This window comes from Psittacula echo (genome assembly GCF_963264785.1).
Source record: "Psittacula echo genome assembly, chromosome: Z".
NCBI classification, from domain to species: domain Eukaryota; kingdom Metazoa; phylum Chordata; class Aves; order Psittaciformes; family Psittacidae; genus Psittacula; species Psittacula echo.
Genome location: NC_137742.1, coordinates 102015044 through 102036532, shown reverse-complemented (window position 1 = coordinate 102036532; position 21489 = coordinate 102015044). Strand labels below are relative to the sequence as shown.

At 41.6% G+C, this 21489-nt stretch overlaps 1 protein-coding gene across 3 annotated transcripts; it reads left to right on the top strand.

Annotated features, from left to right (window-relative positions):
• The first annotated feature begins 6184 nt into the window (after positions 1–6184).
• On the top strand, positions 6185–19828 carry MEAK7 (MTOR associated protein, eak-7 homolog). Of its 3 annotated transcripts, XM_080637781.1 has the most exons (9): positions 6185–6224; positions 6616–6710; positions 7813–7989; positions 10621–10851; positions 12362–12506; positions 15118–15558; positions 16790–16908; positions 17003–17182; positions 18235–19828. In XM_080637781.1, the coding sequence occupies exons 3-9, from the start codon at positions 7822–7824 to the stop codon at positions 18361–18363; spliced, it is 1413 nt and encodes a 470-aa protein (XP_080493907.1). In that variant the 5' UTR covers positions 6185–6224; positions 6616–6710; positions 7813–7821; the 3' UTR covers positions 18364–19828. The 3 variants fall into 3 exon arrangements, with proteins under 3 accessions (XP_080493907.1, XP_080493905.1, XP_080493906.1); XM_080637779.1 differs by lacking the exons at positions 6185–6224; positions 6616–6710 and adding an exon at positions 6365–6615; XM_080637780.1 differs by lacking the exon at positions 6185–6224 and having other exon boundaries at positions 6365–6710.
• The last annotated feature ends 1661 nt before the right edge of the window (positions 19829–21489 follow it).

Genomic DNA, 21489 nt, shown 5'->3' with positions numbered 1-21489 from the left:
AAAACAAAATGAAACAAAAAACAACAAAAAAGAAATGAAAACAACTGTTGCTATACAGTGAGAGAAAGAATTCTCCCCTTTGACTCCTTTATTCAGTTATAGACTTGCTCTCCTCCTCTACAGTTCTTACTAAATAGAGATGACAAACCTTGGCAAACAATACAAAAGAATTAGGTTATGCAGTAATTATTTAATTCTATCTAGGCCTGGGCTAACCAGAAAATAAACAGAAGTGGTTGTGTACAGTTTCTAAGCATCACAGGTTGCATATTTAATGAAGGTTCCCTTGTTAAGTATTATTTCATACAATTATACTCTCTCACCTTTCGGCTGCCTTGCATTTCATATATTCAATAAACTGAAAGCAAGCTGCCTTGTGAAAGACATTGGAATAAGCCTTTTTTTTTTAAGGTAATTCCTAGTTAACATTTTTGAATAGTAAACTACTTATTTATTTAGTCTCACTGACAGTTTGAAGTGTTTTTCATAAAGAAAATCTGGATAATGAGAGTAATGTCTTCCTCTACATTCTCCCAAAATGGAGTACAAAAGTATCTTTTCTCCTCACTTCAGATAGCTTGTATTTTGGTTTTTTGTTCAGTTCTGTAGAGTCCAGAAGACTGCATGGTCAACATCTCACATCTTAATTCTTGCTCCAATAAGCCTTACAACATTTTCATACATTAATTATCCCACCTTTCAACTATTTAGTCCAGCCACATAATAATTCCACCTTGATCTTCCCATGAAACAGTTCTGAATCATACACAATGGAAAGGATCTATTCAACCCCCCTCAAAACATGGGCTGCAGTATTCTGAGGAAGATAAGGCTAGGGCAGCCTAAGAGAACTTCATATCCATATCGTCCCCTTACTATGGGTCATGTATTTCTTCCAGTCACCAGGATCTAGTCCACAGCCCAGGGTAATCATTATGATCTATATACATGCAAGACACACTATAGTTTCACAGAATCATAGAATTATTACAGTTGGAAGGGACCTCTGGAGATCATCTAGTCTGACCCCCTACAATTTAATCTAATAAAGTTAGGCATTGCAGTTTTGCTGTAAATATAGAGGCTGCCTCTTGGCAACAACATGCTTCCTCTCAGTTAACAGGCTACGACAGGAGGCTTTTATCCCACTGGAAGTACATTTTCAAAGATACTGCATATTACTGTCTTTACCCGTAATCTGATTCACCTCTTCACTGCACTCTTTCTTTCTCCTTTTATAGAAGGGAGTTGGCTACTAGCAGGCAGAGGTTTTTGTAGAGGAAAGAGCAAAACTTGCAAAACCCAGAATTTCCTTTCTGACTACTTACGGGCGCAGTTCTGGTTACAGGCAGACTCTTTCTTTTAGCCATATATGGCAAACCCATAAAAACCAGAAAACAAATCAGGTAAGCAACTGCAAGGGTATGGCTGTCACAGCAGCCAAGCAAATGCAGGGCTGAGTAATACATATAGAAAAGGGCATCGGTGTGTAGGTTTGGACTATACCTTTTAAAGTCAAAGGAATTTTGAGGTGAGGTCACAGGACCTCAGTGGGCTGATCTGACAACTGTTTTTACCAATTAGTAACATTTTTGAATGATTTGACTTACTGTGACTGTAGGTGGCTTGTAGTCTACATCAAAACAGGAAACAGAGCCTAATGGCATTAAAAAGAGGTACAATGACTTTTGTGTTCATTGGACTGCAAAACATGAACAAGGGTCTTTAATGATTTAACTCCACTGTTTTCAAGAGGTCAAGGCTGACCTCTTTTGCACGGAACAGTTTTGCAATATAATGAAATTAAAATGCTGAGTAATAATTGCGAAGTTAAAAGTATGAAATGTGTTTCCCCCATGTGACTTAAAATGCTGCTTATCTGGATTATAGGGTGGAAGAGAGTTTGAAAGCCCTATGGCTTGTTTGGGAGTATATTCCCAATCTCCCCTTCCCAAAAGGGTAATATATCCCAAAAGGGGAATATACTCTGTCCTGGGTTCGGTTGTAACAGTTATTTTTCTCCTTCTTAGTAGCTCGTATAGTGCTGTGTTTCAACTTTAGCCTGAGAACAATGCTGATAACACACCAGTGATTTAGTTGTTGCTAACTAATGCTTACTCTGATTAAGGACTTCTCAGTCGCTCATGCTCTGCTAGTGAGGAGGAGCACAAGAAGCTGGAGGAAGCAGAGACAGGACACCTGACCCAAACTAGCCAAAGGTGTATTTGGAACAGAGCTCCTCTGTATCTCTCTATCTCTGTATAGTCTGGCACAGTGTGGTCCTATTTTCAGCTGGCCTTTAATAAGAACACAGTGAAAGTATGTTTCTTGTCAAAGGTGAATTGAATGGATCCTCTGCATCACTACCACCGGAGGGTAACAGCCTTAACATATGTACACAAAACCAATGAGCAGCAAAATTTCCATTTGTTCTACCACAAGATAAAAAAAAAAAAAAAAAATAAATTAAAATTAAAGAAACTAAAAGATAATCTAAGTAAAATAGTCATGCTTGATATAAAACCACAGCTGCTCAACTCAAAATTTGCACTCTAGGTTGCTACCTCATAACAATTTTCTTTAACTGAAAGTATTATTAGAATTACCTGGAACTAAGGCCACTTAGATTTTCTATAGCCTTGGCAAACTGATAAAACCAAACCTACTCCATTTTATGCAAGTCAAAACCATACAGTGTTTAAAATAAAACAGCTTGTGGGTTTATTTTTTAATTTGCAAACAAATAAACTTCTATCACTAGTTCACAAAATTAACCACAATTGTTTCCCAGAACCCTCTTGTGTCTTCTTCCTCTTTTTTTACATACCAGTATATTCTCATATGTCCTTAAAAGGCTTCTTAGTGTATTCTCCCGTTCTTACTGGCAGAAACAAACTGACTTGAGACACCTAACTAGCTCAGTGAAAGCATCTGAAAATACATGTGAAGAAGTGATTAGTCATTTAAAGACAGTTATTATTACTGTCTTTAAATTATTACCCTTATGCTATTACAGCAAATTATTACTGTTATGGACCAGGTTATTAGTTTGACTTTATAACTTTATACACTTTTAGCGCAAAAAGGCTATGAAAGGCTGCTAGCCTGTGACCCGGAAATTCCCCCTAGTAGGAGCATAATCGATGCGATTTAGTGTCTTGTGGCTTTAAGAGTACGTTTACCCTGCAGATTACAGCCTAGTGTCACAGGCAAGTGACAAAATGCCATCCAGTAGCAGCAGGAAGCTCCGTTTGGATTGACAGGCAGGGCAAATAAACCCACAGTTCCTAGAGTCATCTCTCTTACAAATTAGCAAGACTTGAATGAAAGAGGGCAAAGCAGCACATATCTTTGCAAAAGCATCTGCTTGGAGCTAAGGAAGGCTACTTATCATTTGACTGGTTCTGAGCTCAATAATGAGAGAAGAGAGGTCATGAAGTGAACATGTGTTTATGAAGATAATACTGGTCAGTGCGTCTGTCAGTCAGTCTTAGTTGGCTGGCTGGCCATTGGTTGTCTTAGCGCAAGGTCAGTTATACTAGAATCTCCTGTCCTGTATCTTCAGGCTGAAAAGGTATCAGACAGAACTGCAATATGAAACACAACTCTTAAAATAAAATCATCCAATTGATTCAACTGCATGAGAAACACATCCACAGAAATAATAGCCTTTAAAAATAAATTAAAGAAGAAAAAGCTAACTTGAATTCAAAACCTTTGTTATGCTGTATGCTTCATTTTTCTCCTCACGTATCAACTGGAAATTCATTATTGACAGAAACCAAACCATCAGAGCAGGCTTTTCCCAGGAACTGCTTATGTGGCCCAGGGAGGGAGCTTCACCAGGAATAGATTTTTGTCCTCCTGGTTCATATTATGTTTGCAGAATTAATGGGAAAGGGATGAAACTAATTTCTTATATGGGCTTTTACTTCTACACACATGCATCTAGACACGCTTTGAACAGTGTTGAAGACCTCAGTGCAGGCTACCCAGCTAACATTCTAAACATGCAATGCCACCGTGTGGACGAATAAGTCTCAAGCACAAACGAGCTTTGCTTAATTTATGCGCACATTACATGAACATCTCATAATTTTCCTCAGGTTTGACTTGTTATATCCCGATCCTGATGACTCAAGCTGGTTAACTTCCGTGACTATAGTGATGATCATTATGAACCTGAATCGGCATCCATTTATTCAAAAGTGACTGTCTTGAAATTGTGGTCAATGTTTTCTAAGTCAGAGCTGGCATCAAGAATATTTTACAGAGGTTTATGAAGTTTTGCATACCATGAAGATTAAAAACCCACAAAATCCCCAAACGGGTATTTTTGGAACTTATCAACTTTTACTTGGTGCAAAAGAACAAATAAAAGAGAGCTCTGCCATGGCTAGTACAGATAATTTTCTTTCTTATGTATAAAGGAACATTGATGCTTTCTGTTGACAACACACTGATCAGACTATAATTGAAAGTTAAATGCCAAGGCTGCTAACCTGTTCCGTGGTATCTGGTTGCAGGAATGCAAACACCAGCTTTGTAGAAATCTGCAGACATCTTTCCGCTGTCTGGAAGGAGGCTTCACATTGAGCTCTGGCTGCAGACAAACCAATCAGAGTCAGACAAACCAAGGCTCAACGAGGCATTACAGCTATGAAGGCGAAGGCCTTGATATATTACAAACCCTGTGGCTGAAAGTACAAGGGCAGAGCTGCTGAAGTAATGTAACTGAGATGGAAGGCCATTGATCTGAAAACAGGTGAGTTCTGGGACCAGTTTTGCAACCACTGAGGCTATAATTTTTCTCCTAAGTGTTCAGTCTCTGACCAGTCCCTAAGCATTGTCCTCATAGCATTGCATTTGCCCCTTAGCCCTTGCACAGTCTTTCCATGTTCAGCCTGCAAACTGGGGTGATTTTGCTAGCCACAAGGTAGAAGCTTAAACTACTTATTGAGAAAGTTTTGTGTTTTCTCTCCACTCTCTATTGCCACAGAAATTCACCAGAGCCTGACTGTACACCTTGAGACATGCGTGTGAATATTACACACAGGCACACAGGTCTCTTTGATTCCAAAAAGCCAGGAGGTGTTTGCACACAAATCAGAGCTGGCAATGCCTTCTGCCATAGACCCTTCTGGACCTTTTCAAGGCCACTTCAATAGCAGGCATCAGAGCACTTTACCTCTCTCTGACAGGAGCCACGGGTGATGGTCATAAGATTAGAGAACAGTTTGGGCAGGAAGGGACCTTCAAAGCTCATCTAGTCCTACCCCGTGCAATAAGCAGGGACATCTTCAACTAGATCAGGTTGCTCAGAACCACCTCCAGCCTGGCCTTGCATGTCTCCAGTGATGGGGCATCCACCACCTCTCTGGGCAACCTTTGCCAGTGTTACCACCCCTAGTGTAAAGAATTTTTCCTCACATCCAGCTTGAATCTCCCTCTTTTAGCTTAAAACCATCGCCACTCATCCTGTCACAACAGGCCCTGCTAAAAGCTCTTTCCCATCCTTCTTATAGGCCCTTTTAAGAGCTGAAAGGCTTCAATAAGGTCTCCGCAGAGCCTTCTTTTCCCCAGGCTGAACAACCCCAACTCTCTCAGCCTTTCCTCTAGAAGTCAGTTGGTCTGCCACCCTTATAACACTGAATTTTCACCTTCTTTTTGTTGAAAAACCCCATGGTTTAGGGCTCTGCTTCAGGTAGAAGAGTTCCTCAGGTAGAAGAGCCCGCTCAGGGTGAAGAGTCCCCTCAGGGAGGTGACCATTGAAGGTCCCTTCCAACCCAAACTGTTTTGTGGTTCCATGACCACCCCACGCAGCCCCGTCAGAGAGGTGTAAAGTGCCCTAGTGACCAGCACTGAGGCAGCTTTGACAAGGGCCGAGGCAGAAGGCTCTGTGTGAGAAGGCTGTGACAGCCCTGATTTGTGCTCCTATTACTGCCTCACAGCTTTCCACAGCGGGCTCCGGCATCGCTGCCTCTCCCAGCGCCATCGGTCCCGGTCCCGGTCCCAGCATCGGTCTCGATCCCTACCCGCCACCGCCTCCTGAGGGGCGGCACCGCACGGCACCACCCTCTGAAGCGTCCCAGCGCCCGCCCCACCGCGCTCCGCCCCAGCCGTGCGGCCTGCAGGCGCGGGCCCGCTCCGGCCCCGGCTGCCGGGGCGTGTGTTAAAGGGTAGAGGCCCAGCCCGGGGGCGGAGAGCGGTAGGCAGTGCTGCTGGTAAGCAAAGGGGTGGTCTCGCCGTGCCGCCTCACGCCGTCCCGGAACGGGGGTCCCTCGCCTCCCGCTCTGCGTTGTCGCCGGGATGGCGGGGACGGAGAGGGAACACGCCGGGCCTGCTGCCAGCCGTGTGGGAGGGATGAGCTGAGCGTACCGGGAAATAAAGCGGCAGAAGGGCGAGCCGCGCAGCCTTTTGCCCGGCCTTGTACCGATCCCGGTGTGGGAAGCGCCGTGTGTGAGCGCCGGGCCTCGGCCCCGCTGCGGGGACAGCGCCTGGGCCGCGGCGGAGCTTCCCCACTTGAGCATCCCCGGACTGGGGGAGAGGGGTCGGGGACCCCTTTTCTGCAGCGGATCGCTCCTTGAGTGGATGGCACCTTGGTTCGTCTTCCAGGTTACAGTCGTCTTCACTGACTTTGGCGTTTACCCCACGATCGGTATCTTCCTGGCAGGCAAACAAGCGTTCTGCGCCTGTGCCGGTCAGCGAAGGTAAAGGGCCCCTGCGCTGCCTCTTCCGTGCAGTAGTTTGTCAAAGTCAGCATCAGTTAAGGACAGAAAGGCTGGATTAGGCTGGACAAAGTCCTTCTGAGGCTGCTGAAGGGCTGTGTGATGGGCTTGTCTGCAAAAAGAGGTTTCTGTGGAACTGGGAATCCTGAACCAAAAGTGAGGTGTCAGAAAGGACGCAGAATATATGGAAAAGAAACCATTACAGGGTGTTTTATTCTGTTTCCCATATTTTTTATTTTGCCACCCCAAGAGTGCGTCTACCCTAGATAGATGGGAAGGCTATTTACAGTGATGGTGGAATTTGGGATTTCAGGCCCTACTAATTTTCAGGCCTATAGAAGCAGTCTCCATGATGCAGGTGAATCCTGGAACAGTGAGGGAAATCACAGTTGTACCATTAAATGTCTAAAAGCTAACAAAAAAACCCAAATCAAAACCCCTGCCACCCTTAATTCTGTGTGTACAAGCTTTCAACAACTGACTGCTTATGAAGCTGTGTGTTTTTCATGGGTCTTGAGTCGTGATCCTAAATGTTTTTATTACTGTGTTTCTTGTCAGCTTTTTCAATGAGTTTTGTATTGCATACTTAGAGAAAATATTCTAATTTCATCTTTTAGAGGCTTTGCAGTTGATGGTGTTTTAGTGCCACATCTTACTAGCTTTAGTCCATTAGTGCATCAGAAAGATGTAGCATAACCTGTCATAAATAATCCATAATCAGGCTATTCCCTTCACATTACTGATGTATTCCAGTTGACAGACTCGCGGTCACTTTTTACAAGCTAATTTAATCATTAGATCATATCGTTTTTTCCATTTGATAAGACCTGAATGAGGTTTGAATTGGTAAACAGGGTGGGTTTAGCAAAGAGCTGGGAGATTGGAAATTTTTAAAGTACAGCTGCTGGTGTTCCTCAAGTTCATTAAGTCTCAGTGGATACAGAGAATAAACAGTAGTTTATAGTTTTCTAGAAGGCTGGTGATTTCCTGTTGTAAAACTTGCACTGGTATGTTAGTCTGTTTGATATGGCCATTGCAATACCTGTCTGTTTACTGCTTTTTTATTCCTTTTCCTTTGCTACAGGTTGAGAAGATGGGAAATACAGAAAGCAACGTGTATCAGAATTACCTTTCCAGATTCCTTCCTGAGGAGCAGTCCGACATTGATGGAGTATTTGACACCTTATCAGGATTGAGTGGTTCAGCTGAACCAAAAAATAGCAAAGCTGCAAAGAAAACTGTGACTCTGGCAGCACTACAGGCAAGACAATATTATTCCTGATATATCTGCATTGAACATAATTCCAGAAAGAGCTAAAGACATGGCAATAGTTACTTTTTAAGGATTGCTTTTTTCAATTTAATACTATGTTTTGAGGCAGGATGAATATTAAACTTTTTCTTACAGTTTAACATGAGTAGTGACTTTCAGGTTTGTATTGATTCTTTTAAATTACACTGTTGGGTCAATTTGGAGCTTTCCTGATTCTGAAGTAAGTTGGGATGTATGAAAATTAATATTCTTCCCCCTGGAGTCTTCTTGAGAAGCTGTCACATAGTTGGTTTGTATTTGGTTGCGTTTTCCTCAGTTGCATCACTGTCTCTAATCTTTTAACTTGCATTAAAAGGGGAGAATTCAGTTTTGCTTGATTAAGCTGTGTCTCTTTGGTTTAGATGATTAACATGCATTATGCTTTCTGATTAACTTTGCATTCATTTTCTAATCAAGAAGGAAGAGGAAAATGATTTGTTGCAATACTTGATAACTTCAGTTAGGCAGGAATCAAGTGGCCAAATGAGTGTAATCGTATAAGTGCATTTTCATATATGTTGCACAGTTAATGGAATCAAATTAAAACTTGGTGAAAGAAGCAGATTATTTTAAGATAGTTAGCAGTGCGTCTGCATGCAGCCCAGCTTTAGCCTTCTTCCAGCCTGGCTGTTTATGGACCACCACCAGTTTGGAAATAGTGTTGTTGCTGCTGCACAGCTTTTCAGCCCTAGTACATCCAACAGTCTGGTTCTTGGTGTCTGTTATTTGGGGCCTGGAAGAAGTTCCTTTTCTAGTTTTGCCCCTCGATCAATATGATGTTCAATGAATGTTTTTCTTTTCCTGCTTTTCTGTTTGCCTGTCTTTCTGTCTTTCTTTTGAAAGACTATGGGTGCCTAATTCCTCAGTGCAGGCCTACTGCAGTGGAATGCCTACCTCAAAGGTGTCTGTGCTCATGCCTCAGCTAGGTTGATTGTGGCAGCTGTTTGAGGTGTTTGTGCTCATGCCTCAGCTAGATTGATCTAACAATAGTCTGGTCATATTGACGAGGCCTCAAGCATTACCTCATGTAGGTACCACTCTGCTTAGGCTCAGTGCTTTACAGAAGGAAACTACATATACTCTGAACCGGAGCAGGCTGCACTGCAGAGCTTGGAAAACAGGTAAAGCAAGTATCTCCAGATACTTTCTTGAAGCCATTTCAGACAAGGATTCTAAACTGTCATAGGTGTTTTTTAGATGCTTACTGAAGATTAACTTTTACAGTCCTTTTTTGCACCCTGGTCTACTCATTGGAATAGCTGTAAGCATAACAAAACAAAGCAACAAAATGGTGGGTAGGAAAGGGTAGGGAGTAGGTGGGTACTATTGCACTGTGAAGTAAAAAGCCCTTCAATATAGGGTTTCTATGTTCCCTGCTGCTTGTCCCACTTCAGGCTTATATAGCACTTTCAGAAAGCCTCTTAAAGACAGCTGTACCCTTGTGACCGTCCCTCCCTCAATATGAAGCACTCTAATGTGCAAGACTGTGGCTGCTAATTCTGCCTCTGCTTAAATCAATGGGAGTTTTACCACTGACGTCAAGAAAAGCAGGGTAGAGGTTGGCGTATTGAATATTGCCCTATATGCACATTACCAGCCATTAACAGCCCCGGTGGCTTCAATAGGAGTGGTTTTGAGCCAGCAATAGATCAGTGACAGCAGCTGGAGTGCTTTTATGCAGCTGGAGTTCCATTGATTTCAACATAGTCCCCACTGGGCTACACCTGGTACATAAGTCAAGTCAGATTGGTATGTTATGCACAGCGCTTCGTGCAGTGAAGACACTGTGCAATCGTGTCCTAGTGTACGGATGTATTTTAGATGATTTATTTTTAAACCATGTAATTATCTTGAACACACTGAAAGTTTCTTGAATCCAGTCAGATCTTTCCCACAGTGTTGTGATTCATGATGAAGTATACCAGTTAGATTCAATTCAAAGCATCAGTTATGCAGTTCAGATGAATAAGTTTTGATTTCGACTGTCTTAACATTAGGAATGCCTTATAATAATCAGGCAATCTTAGTTTTGTTCCATGCTTGAATTAGATGTTGCTATGCGGACGGAAACTTCTCTGAATTGTTTCTATGTGTGCATGACAGCTAAACACACTGCCTGCATTGTTTTAAGGCCAAAACTGAGATATGGAAAAGACTTTACTTTCTCTTTTTTTTTTTTTTTTTTTTTAAGTATTCTTGAGCTTCACTAATAAAAGTTTAAATTTTAGATGTTGGCCTGGCAGAGTTGTAAGCCTTTAAAATGTAGTTATCATATAGAAACCCTGTTAACACTTCACAGTTTTGGGGTTTCCTTGAAGGCCATGGCCTTTGTAGAAAAACGTTGTCAACTTAAATCACTAAATAGTATTGAAAAGGAGATGCTATATAAAAATAGAATGTTGTTTTTTTTTTTTTTTTTCTCTTGGAAAACCAGTCCTTTGACAAAAGTTTGCTGCTGGTAGTAGGTACTTGGTACGGAAATCTTTCATTCACAGTGGTACGTGTCAGCACAGATTAGCTGGAAAATATGAGTTATTTTTTATTTGTAAAAGATGTTCTTTGCTGTTTTTCTCATTGTAGGCGTATACACGGGAGCCATTACCAGAGCAAATGACTGTTAGGTTATACAATGGAATGAAAAGTATTGACCTGACTGGGAAATCATCTGGGCTGAATGAACAGATTGCTAAGGAGCAGTTTGTAATTTTTATGTCAAACCTCTTAAAAGGGAATGCAGATGAGAAGATTACCATAATAATGAAAATGATCTCCAATACAGAAGGGCCTGTGAAAGGCAAGCAAATTCAAGAGGTAAACTGGCATTTTAATGTGTTGTGGGGGGGATATTAAGAGGACAGAAATGGGTAGGTAATTTGAAGGTAATCTTTAGAGCACAAGATTCAAAACAAGGGTTCCTGACTTTTGTATTATTTTTTTTTTCAGTCTCTGTATACTACTAACTTGCTGATCTGTGACAAACAGTGTAGGCAAACCATGTTATATCGGGTGACTGTTTTAGCTGCAAGCTTTCCTCTGCTGAATTGTCTACTTTGAGAAACAGGATCTGGATTTTGTGTCATACGCTGTTTTGTGTGATATTTCACAAACTCTCTTTGAAGAGTGCTGAGACTGGCTATATGGAACAGCCAGCAAGGGTTATGGTGTGGCTGGTTCATCTGGGAACTGAGAATTTGTTTTCTAGAGCTTTAGTTGCAGGATAGATGTGTGAATCAAATACGTAACTTGCAAGGTGAAAGGGTGGCATCTCGCAAAAGTAACTCACTCCTACCACAGCAAAAATTGGACTTTCACTCCCCACTTTCATGCCATACTTTATGGAGATGATTTGTGAAATAAACATTTACAGAATGTCTTGAAAAAGGATACTTTTCAAGACTTATGAAACTGAAATAGCATTTCTGTTATTTCTGACTTACAATGAGATGTTTTTGCCAGCATCAATACTACATGACTTTACTATTAGAAAGTCATAGAATCATAGAATCACAGAATAGTTAGGGTTGGAAAGGACCTTAAGATCATGACAGTTCCAAGCCCCCTGCCGTGGGCAGGGACACCTCACACTAAACCATGCCGCCCAAGGCCTCATCCAACCTGGCCTTGAACACCGCCAGGGATGGAGCACTCACAACCTCCCTGGGCAACCCATTCCAGTGCCTCACCACCCTCACAGTAAAGAATTTCTTCCTTATATCCAATCTAAACTTCCCCTGTTTCAGTTTGAACCCGTTACCCCTTGTCCTGTCACTACAGTCCCTGATGAAGAGTCCCTCCCCAGCATCCTTGTAGGCCCCCTTCAGACACTGGAAGGCTGCTCTGAGGTCTCCACGCAGCCTTCTCTTCTCCAGGCTGAACAGCCCCAACTCTCTCAGCCTATCTTCACACGGGAGATACTCCAGTCCCCTGACCATCCTCGTGGCCCTCCTCTGGACTTGTTCCAACAGTTCCATGTCCTTCTCGTGGTGAGGACACCAGAACTGCACACAATACTGCAAGTGAGGTCTCACGAGAGCAGAGTAGAGGGGCAGGATCACCTCCTTCGACCTGCTGGTCACGCTCCTTTTGGTGCAGCCCAGGATACGGTTGGTTTCTGGGCTGCGAGCGCACACTGAAGCTGGCTCATGTTCATTTTCTCATCGACCAACACCCCCAAGTCCTTCTCTGCAGGGCTGCTCTGAATCTCTTCACTGCCCAACCTGTAGCTGTGCCTGGGGTTGCTCCGACCCAGGTGTAGGACCTTGCAATCTCTTGGTGATTTTACTTAAGAAATGCCAAAATGGTGATGTTTTAACTTTTTAAGTTCACAGAGGATCTGATCATGTCTGTAGTCCGTGTACTGAGCTACAGGAAGGAACTGAAAGGTTGGAATTTGGGGAATACTAGGGATTCTGCAAGTGGAGTAAAGGCTCTGGCTTCTCAGCTGCTATCAGAATTGAAGCTTCCAGGTAAGTGGCACTGATACAGTATATCCTAGAATGGCACAGAGCTCGGCTACTCATTGATCTTACAAGAGTTTTTCTCTTAAGGTTACATCTTTGAATTGAAATGGTGAGATCAGTATTTCAAACCTAGTGCTTTGTAAATGACTTGGGAATTTTATTTGTTTTACCTTACCATCTTTCTCCCCTGAATTTATAGAATCATAGAATAGTTAGGGTTGGAAAGGACCTTAAGATCATCCAGTTCCAACCTCCCTGCCATGGGCAGGGACACCTGACGCTAAACCATGTCACCCAAGGCTCTGTCCAGCCCGGTCCTGAAAACCACCAGGGTGGAGGATTCACAAATTCCTTGGGCAACCCCTTCCAGTGCCTCATCACCTTCACAGTAAAAAACTTCCTCCTTATATCCAATCTAAACTTCCACTGTTTAAGTTTTAACCCGTTACCCCTTGTCCTATCACTACAGTCCCTAACGAATTGAACAAACACCACCCAAGTCTTAGAAGGCAGACACAGGGACTGTGAGGATGAAGACCCTAGACGCACTGTAGGAGAGGATCTGGTTAGAGACCATCTTAAGAACCTGAACGTGAACAAGTCCATGGAACCTGATTAAATCCATCTGTGGGTCCTGAAGGAGCTGGCAAATAAAGTTGCTAAGCCACTGTCCATCGTATATGAAAAATCATGGCAGTCAGGTGAAGTTCCTGATGACTGGAACAAGGGAAATATAAACCCCATTTTCAAGAAAGGGAAAATGGATGACCCGGGGAATTACAGACCAGTCAGTCTCACCTCTGTGCCTGGCAAAATCTTGGAGCAGATTCTCCTGGAAGGCATGCTAAGGCACATGAAAACTAACAAGATGCTTGGTGACAGCCAGCATGGCTTCACTAAGGGGGAATCCTGCCTGACCAATTTGGTGGCCTTCTATGATGGGGCTATGGAACTGATGGACAGGGGCAGAGCAGTTGGTGTCATCCACCTGGACTTGTGCAAAGCATCCAACACTGTCCCACATGACATCCTTGTCTCTAAACTGGAGAGACATCAATTTGATGGGTGGACCACTCGGTGGATAAAGAACTGGCTGGATGGCCACACGCAAAGAGTTGTGGTCAATGGCTCAATGTCCGGCTGAAGACCAGTAACGAGTGGTGTCCCTCAGGGATCAGTGTTGGGACCGGTCTTGTTCAGCATCTTTGTCGGTGACATGGACAGTGGGATTGAGTGCGCCCTCAGCAAGTTTGCCAATGACACCAAGCTGTGTGGTATGGTTGATACGCCAGAGGGAAGGGATGGGATCCAGAGGGACCTCGACACGCTTGTGAGGTGGGCTGATGCCAACCTGATGAAGTTTAACCATGCCAAGTGCAAGGTCCTACACCTGGGTCGGAGCAATCCCAGGCACAGCTACGGGTTGGGCAGAGAAGAGATTCAGAGCAGCCCTGCAGAGAAGGACTTGGGGGTGTTGGTCGATGAGAAAATGAACATGAGCCGGCTGCAGTGTGCGCTTGCAGCCCAGAAAGCAACCGTATCCTGGGCTGCATCAAGAGGAGCGTGACCAGCAGGTCGAAGGAGGTGATCCTGCCCCTCTACTCTGCTCTTGTGAGACCTCACTTGGAGTATTGTGTGCAGTTCTGGTGTCCTCACCACGAGAAGGACATGGAACTGTTGGAACAAGTCCAGAGGAGGCCACGAGGATGATCAGGGGACTGGAGCACCTCCTGTATGAAGATAGGCTGAGAGAGTTGGGGCTGTTCAGCCTGGAGAAGAGAAGGCTGCGTGGAGACCTCAGAGCAGCCTTCCAGTATCTGAAGGGAGCCTGTAAAGATGCTGGGGAGGGACTCTTCATTAGGGACTAGTTATAGGACAAGGGTGATGGCTTCAAACTTAAACAGGGGATGTTTAGATTGGCTATAAAGAGGAAGTTCTTTAACATTAGGGTGGTGAGGCACTGGAATGGGTTGCCCAAGGAAGTTGTGAATGCTCCATCCCTGGCAGTGTTCAAGGCCAGGTTGGATGAGGCCTTGGGTGACATGGTTTAGTGTGAGGTGTCCCTGTCCATGGCAGGGAGGTTGGAACTAGATGACCTTAAGGTCCTTTCCAACTCTAACTATTCTATGATTCTATGAAATTCAGGAGAGCTTTGGTTTGAAGTCCCAGTTTTAAGTGGATGTACAAAACTATTTGTTATGGAACATACCTATTTTGCAAATATGTGACTTGCAGGTGGCAGGCATTTTACAAAGTATAGGTTTATCTATACTTTATCTATACTTTTTATCTGTATGTCCTTTTACAAAGTATAGGTTTATCTTTACACTGTTGTAATAATTGATTTTGCTGTCTTGCGAAGAACATCTCAGAAGTTGTAACTAGAATCCACGTTTCTTAGTCATGACAGCCCAAACAGTGGATGTCACAGGCAGTTTTTTCTCAGCTCTGTGGATGCATCTGCTTAACATAGGTGACACTTTATTGTCACTGACTCTCTTCACATGTGGTTTCATGTCCTTTAAAATAATGCTATATTGTATTTACACTTGAAAATCAACAGATTATTTTCCAGACTGGGAGACTTACTATTGTTCCTGTGTGTCTTATTGTTTAGATGGGACAAAACCTGTGGGTCCTCAGCTGATGGAGACAAATTTTGATCGAAGTGGCATTGAGGATTGGGTGTACCGAGTTCCCCAGATCTCAATTTTCCTCAGTGTTATTACCAGGCAAGGCCTCCATGTTCTGCATTCTCTCACAGACCAAACCAAAGACATACTCAACCTGGTTCCAAGCTGCAAAGGCATCAAGGGAAGAGGATTTGTCAGTCTCTTTGACATCCCATCCATCATATACATCAACTCCCACTTGCCTGCAGAGCTACAGCACAAGTGGCAGCTTTTATTTTCTTCTAGGCTTCATGGAGAAAGCTTTTCACAGTTATGTGCGCATATAGTGAACAAGGGTCCTTGCATAATGGTCTTAAAGGACTTAGATGGTTATATCTTTGGTGGGTTTGCATCTCACTCCTGGGAGGTGAAGCCACAGTTTCAAGGTAAAACTCACTTTTCTTTTTCTATTATCTCATGGCTCTGTTAAATGTTGTCCAATCTGTACAGGAATCCTGTCCACTTAATGGATACTATTGTTTTACTTTTATGACATGAAGTATTTCTTACACTTCCAAGTGTATTTTCCTTTGGCAAAAATAACACTCATTTTTGAACAACATAAAATACATGTTAAGTTATTCTTGCTTTGTACCCAGTCAGGCATATTATTGATTAGTGTTTGTCTGTTATTTGGTATTGATCATAAACCAAGTTTTCTTTTAAGTAAAATCTTTCCAACCCCTGTGGCTGCATAGGTTGGAAATGAAGTGAAAATGAGGGAAACACAGCATAGACCATGAGTTAGAGTTTATATAAGATGCCCAGCAGATGGCAATCTTCCATCTCAGAAGAGCTGAGCCAGGTTAAGCCTCCTGTTGCCATTTGTGCACTTGTCTTTGTTCTTCCAGCAGCAAAAGGATCCTTTGGACAAGCTAAACTTCTTGTTCCCTTGAAACCTCTGGGGAGAAGAGAGGGTTTTTTTGTAACTCTTTGGAAAGAACTTTTGTGATGGCTTTCCAAAAAAAAAAAAAGAAAATTACGGACTCTGGGTAATCTGTCCTGTTGGGAATCCTCACTTTTGCAACATTAAAAGCTAAATTCCTGTACTTAATTAGTATTTGATAACTACCACTTTAGTCAGTTAATACAATGTTATGTTGATTACCCATTTGCTTTGTGTCTTTTCCTGATAGACTAATGTGTAGTGTACTAGACAATGATACCATAGGTCCTTCTGAATACCAAACTGGGCATAATGAAAATTGTGCTCTAAGTCACTGACCCTCAACTGATCTATATATCGGTATAGTCACAACTAAGGGAGTCTGCACTCATATCGGTTTATTCAGGTCTAGCAGCTGGCCAGTTTTAGATGACACAATGCAGGCCTGTGATAGATGTACCCTTGCACAGTAATGTAACGTACTAGTCATGCCTCTGACTCTGCCCTTGGTCACAGCCATATAATCACATTGATTTCTGTGACCCTGCACAGAGTTAACTGAAAATAAACAATAGGTCTGGATCTTGATGGGAGATTGGTATTGGCTTTCTGAAATTGCAGCTGCTGTCTTTGATTTATTCAGCTGCACTTCAATATTTTTTTCCTACCCTATTGGTAGGCACATTATTGCTTGGCTAGTTGTCTGACTACAGATGCTTTTCTGTTTACAGGTGATGACAGGTGCTTCCTGTTCTCTGTTTTCCCCTCTCTTGCTGTTTACACATACACAGCCTATAATGACCACTACATGTATCTGAACCATGGCCAACAAACAATGCCAAATGGACTTGTAAGTATTAAGCAATTTATACTGCGGGTTTCATAACTTGCCCAGTCTGGTTTACATGTGTACCAAGTGCTTAGTGTACTGCTCTGGTTCACAGGGTATGGGTGGACAACATGGGTACTTTGGACTCTGGATAGACAGTGACTATGGGAAGGGACACAGTAAAGCAAAGCCTCGATGCACAACCTACAACAGTCCCCAGCTGTCAGCAAAAGAGGATTTTACACTGGATGCCATGGAAGTTTGGGCAGTGGGAGACCTTCCTGAAAGTGCAGGGGTAGGTGAACCTGTGAAATTGTGTCCTGATTGGAATGGATATGAGTACAAAACCTACTGTTACAGTTTTCTGATTAACCACTGTCTCTCTGTTGTAATGAAAAATGTTTTCTTTAACTGGCCGTTATGGTACCATATATTTTGTAGCAAGCAAATGGCAGAACACTGGTGGAATTACTGAGGGTGCCAGCAAGAAAGAACATCACGAGCCATGAGGCGATAGAGTCAGCAGGGCAGTATTTTATTCTGAATTTCGAAAGACCTTTCTGCTATTGAGGAATGGTGTCCTGGATGAACCTCCTTGGAGGGGTTCAATAAAACCCACTGTTTGTAAACCAGAAAGCAAGCATTGGAAGCTCACAATTAGTAAAGCCTAATCTATAGTTCAGGAAGAGAACCCAAAAGATTTGTTTATCATTAACTTTGAGTTTACTGTTGGTTTACAGAAAATTCATGTGAATAGATTTATGCTAGTCTTTCTGCACTTGGATTATTGCTGGGAATGGGTAGGCAACCACTTTCCAATCTCCGCTGTCTGTGTAATTTATTATGTTATTGAACTGTCTAGTCTGCACAGTTTGGTGTTGCTTTTGGTTGTTTTCTTATTTTATTTTTATTTCGTTTCAAACTGGATTAATGTGCCCTGTCTGTTTGCTGTACACTTAGCTCTAAATAGAAACAGAACAAATTCCTTACAAAAAATGTTGAACTGTGCTTCAATCTCTTCTTTAAAAAAAGTTCACATCTGCACTTTAAACTGAAGTCGGGTTAACCAGGATGTTCTGGCTGGCATGTAACCTGAATAACCTTGAAATAGTTCACTGTCATCTTCAGAAAAGTTTATGACTGTTTTATAGAACTGCAGCAATAAAAATTACATGATATAATACAGTGAATCTTAAATGCCTTACTTACATAGTATCTGTGCTTCATTGTGACAAGTTAGCAAACCAGATTACTTGCGGACTTTTGAGTATGTCTGTTTCTTGTAGCCTGATATCAATTCATTCATAATGACATTTTAAACTGACTTTATGTTTTTTTGTTTTGAAGAAAAAGGGTAAGAAGAGTATCCTGGATGTAGATCCTGAGACTCAGGCCTTATTAGAAATGGCTGGAAAAAGTCGTCTGAGTGAAGGTCTACGAGAAACTGTTGAAGAGGATGATGAGGATGATAACTGAAAGAATCACAGTAACATGAAAATCCTTTATTTAACTCCTGACTGTTAATGTTCCTTGGACAGGATATTTTTTCCTATTTTTTTTTTCCTTATATTTAGCTAATTATCTGGCACAAAGCTTAAGTCTCATATAATATTTAGGTCCCATACAATATCCTATGCAATTACTAGCTTCAAGATTTATGTATATATGTGTATATATATATATATATATAAAGACTGTTCAAGACACTGATTAGGTCTCTTATACCTCAACTGCACTTATTTATTTGCATGCAAACTATAATGATGTCTTACTTTGGTAGACACAGATTAGGCCACATGTTTCCATATGAAGGGTGTATTGCTTCAGTTAGAACATTAAATTTCGTGTTTTCCAAGTCAGATTTTCAACAATGGGCTGCAAGATGTCGGAAATTGTATGTATGCGGTATTTAGTTTTGTAATACTACATGACACAGTAGTGCAGTTAAGAAATTTTCCTATTGCTTTTTAAACTTAATAGAACAGAATCATTGAAGTAATTCAGCCGTATTCATCCTAAGAATGGGCCACACCTCCAGCAGAAATTGTCTAGAGAAGGTACATTCTTTAGTAGCCTCACTTGGGACTGGAGTAAAAGATCAGGCTGTAGAAAGGATTAATTGAGAAGCATCCACAGGTAGTTGGGAAGAGTAGCTGCAGATACCTTGTAAGAATTTTTTAAAATCACCATTATGTTTGTAACATGTTTAAAGAAAACTTTATTTCCACATAATTAATCATTACTTCATTATGGAAAAAAAATGCACATGTAAAATGTACTTGTTTGGGGTTTTTGCTGTTTTGTTGACTCTTCACCAGTCAGCAACCAGTGCTGTCATGTCTCTTGTACTCAGAGCTTTTTCTGCTTGAATCTGTTCACATCTACCAGTAATTAATTAGTTTGAACTTGCGAATACTATGTATAATTAACTTGTGAAAAATAGCCTTAATTTCTACCAGGGACTGTCATTTCTAACCCTGCAGATTGTGTTTGCTTATTAGTTTGTATGTCTGTCAGTCTTTCTCCTCCTAAGGAAAAGGACCTTACAGAATCTCCTTTGTCCTAGCATGAGTTTTCAGTGCAGCTTAAGAGAAAAAATTTGTTTTAACTGTCTATAAAATACTGCAATTCCTTTTTTTCCACCTGATGTTTTTCATAGGGAGCCAAATTGTAATGTTCTGAATAACCTGTAGTTGTGCCTTAATGGAGATCCTATTTTTAAAACTTCTACAAAACAATATGAATTTAACCTTGAAAGGAGAGCATGAGGAAATCAATCCAGCCAGACATCCTAGAACTCAACCATGCATTTTGTATGCTACCTGAACTAATGATTGGGGCATATATGCTATTTGTTCTAGTACAGAGTATGCTGTGGAAGGCCTGAGTTAATGTTCTTTAATCTTGTATTTGCTTAAATAAACCAGATGGTCTCCCAAGTTTGTAACACATAGAAAAATGTAAGTATTAAAATAATTACAGATACTTTCATATTTTTTTCTTGTCTGTATATTTTAATTAGAATTTCAAATGGTACAAAGTAGGGAGTGCTATATAGACAGCAAGTAAGTACACAATGATCTCTGTAAGGGTGGTGATGCTGACTTAAAACAAATCTAACCTTTTCAAACTCTCACCATAAGTCTCAGAGGTATTCTTCACTCAAGCACTGACTAAACATACTGAATACTTGAAGTGAGGGCATACAGGAATGAGATGTAATTGAATTTCTGCAGTAACACATGAAATATAAACAACTGGACATTTTTTCCTTCCATTGCAAGGCAGAGACTGAAACCATTTGCAAGGATTTAAAAGAAATTAGTGAGCAGGCACCTTTGGAGACTGTATCTGAGGAGTTTGAATGCACAAAGCTCTTCTTCACCAAAATATTTTAGTGACCAGGTTTTCTTGCATTTAAAGTGAGTATTAGCATAGTTAGTTCTTTCTAGGTTGTGAATCCAAAATCATCCTGTTTAAACATTTTGTGATGATCAGCATAGCATTTTGAGCTCTAAAGCTGTGCTTTTTAGACAAGTTTTTATCTAACTCTCTTCACTTTGAAGTGAAGGTGTTAACATCGGGCAAGAAGAAAACTGACACTAATGGCACTTTTAGCAAATATATCTGTGAAGCATTATTTACTAGGACACTACTGATCGAACTAGCAGATGGGATTATTCAAAATTGTTACTTAAATATAAAAAAAAATGGCTCAGAAGACACCCAATATTTCTTTTCTTTTCTTCCTCCTCTCCCTCCTGAATGTTTAATCATTACAATGTGTTTCATGTTTATGCATCTAAAAACATCCAGAAAGCATTTGCCAGCAGTAGGCTTAGCTATGATCTAAACATCTCTCAATCACTTTTATGCAGCTGCTGATCCAGCTGCAAAGATTAACGTCCCTGTTACGTACATGAGTCATCTTTATTCTAATGTGCTTCTGAAGTGAGTCCCTTCCCCATTAAATCCATCCACTACTGTGCATCAGATCAGCCTTCCACCCTCCTCCTATTAGTCACATCACTGCAGTGCGTAGCAAAAGCTGTCAGCCCAGGGCTGGCACTGTAGCTATCTACTTCAGCTCTCTACTGTCTCTCTCTACTCTTTGACGTCTCCCCATAGTTTCCATGAGAATCTTTCTCAATCAAGGCCAGGCATCTGGGAATCTAGAAGCACTGTCTAGAGGAAAGGAAATGCTACTGAAAGCAGGACTTCTCCATTCTTCTAGTTTTATATAAAAGAATGGATCTGAATCAAGAGTCTCAGATACTTGTCAGGAACATTTTAAAATGTAGGTTTTATTAATAAAAATCATTTGGATTTAAATAAATAAAATTGCAGTTTATGCACCATGGATTTTTCTGTACAGGTGTGAATCATAGAATCGTAGGGTTTCGGTTGGAAGGGACCTTCAAAGTTCATGTAGTCCAACCACCTCTGCAATGAGCAGGCACATCTTCAACTAGATCAGGTTGCTCAGAACCATCACCAGCCTGGCCTTGAATGTCCCCAGGGATGGTGCATCCACCACCTCTCTGGGCAAACCTGGGCCAGTGTTTTACCACCCTCATTGTAAAGAATTTTTTCTTCACATCC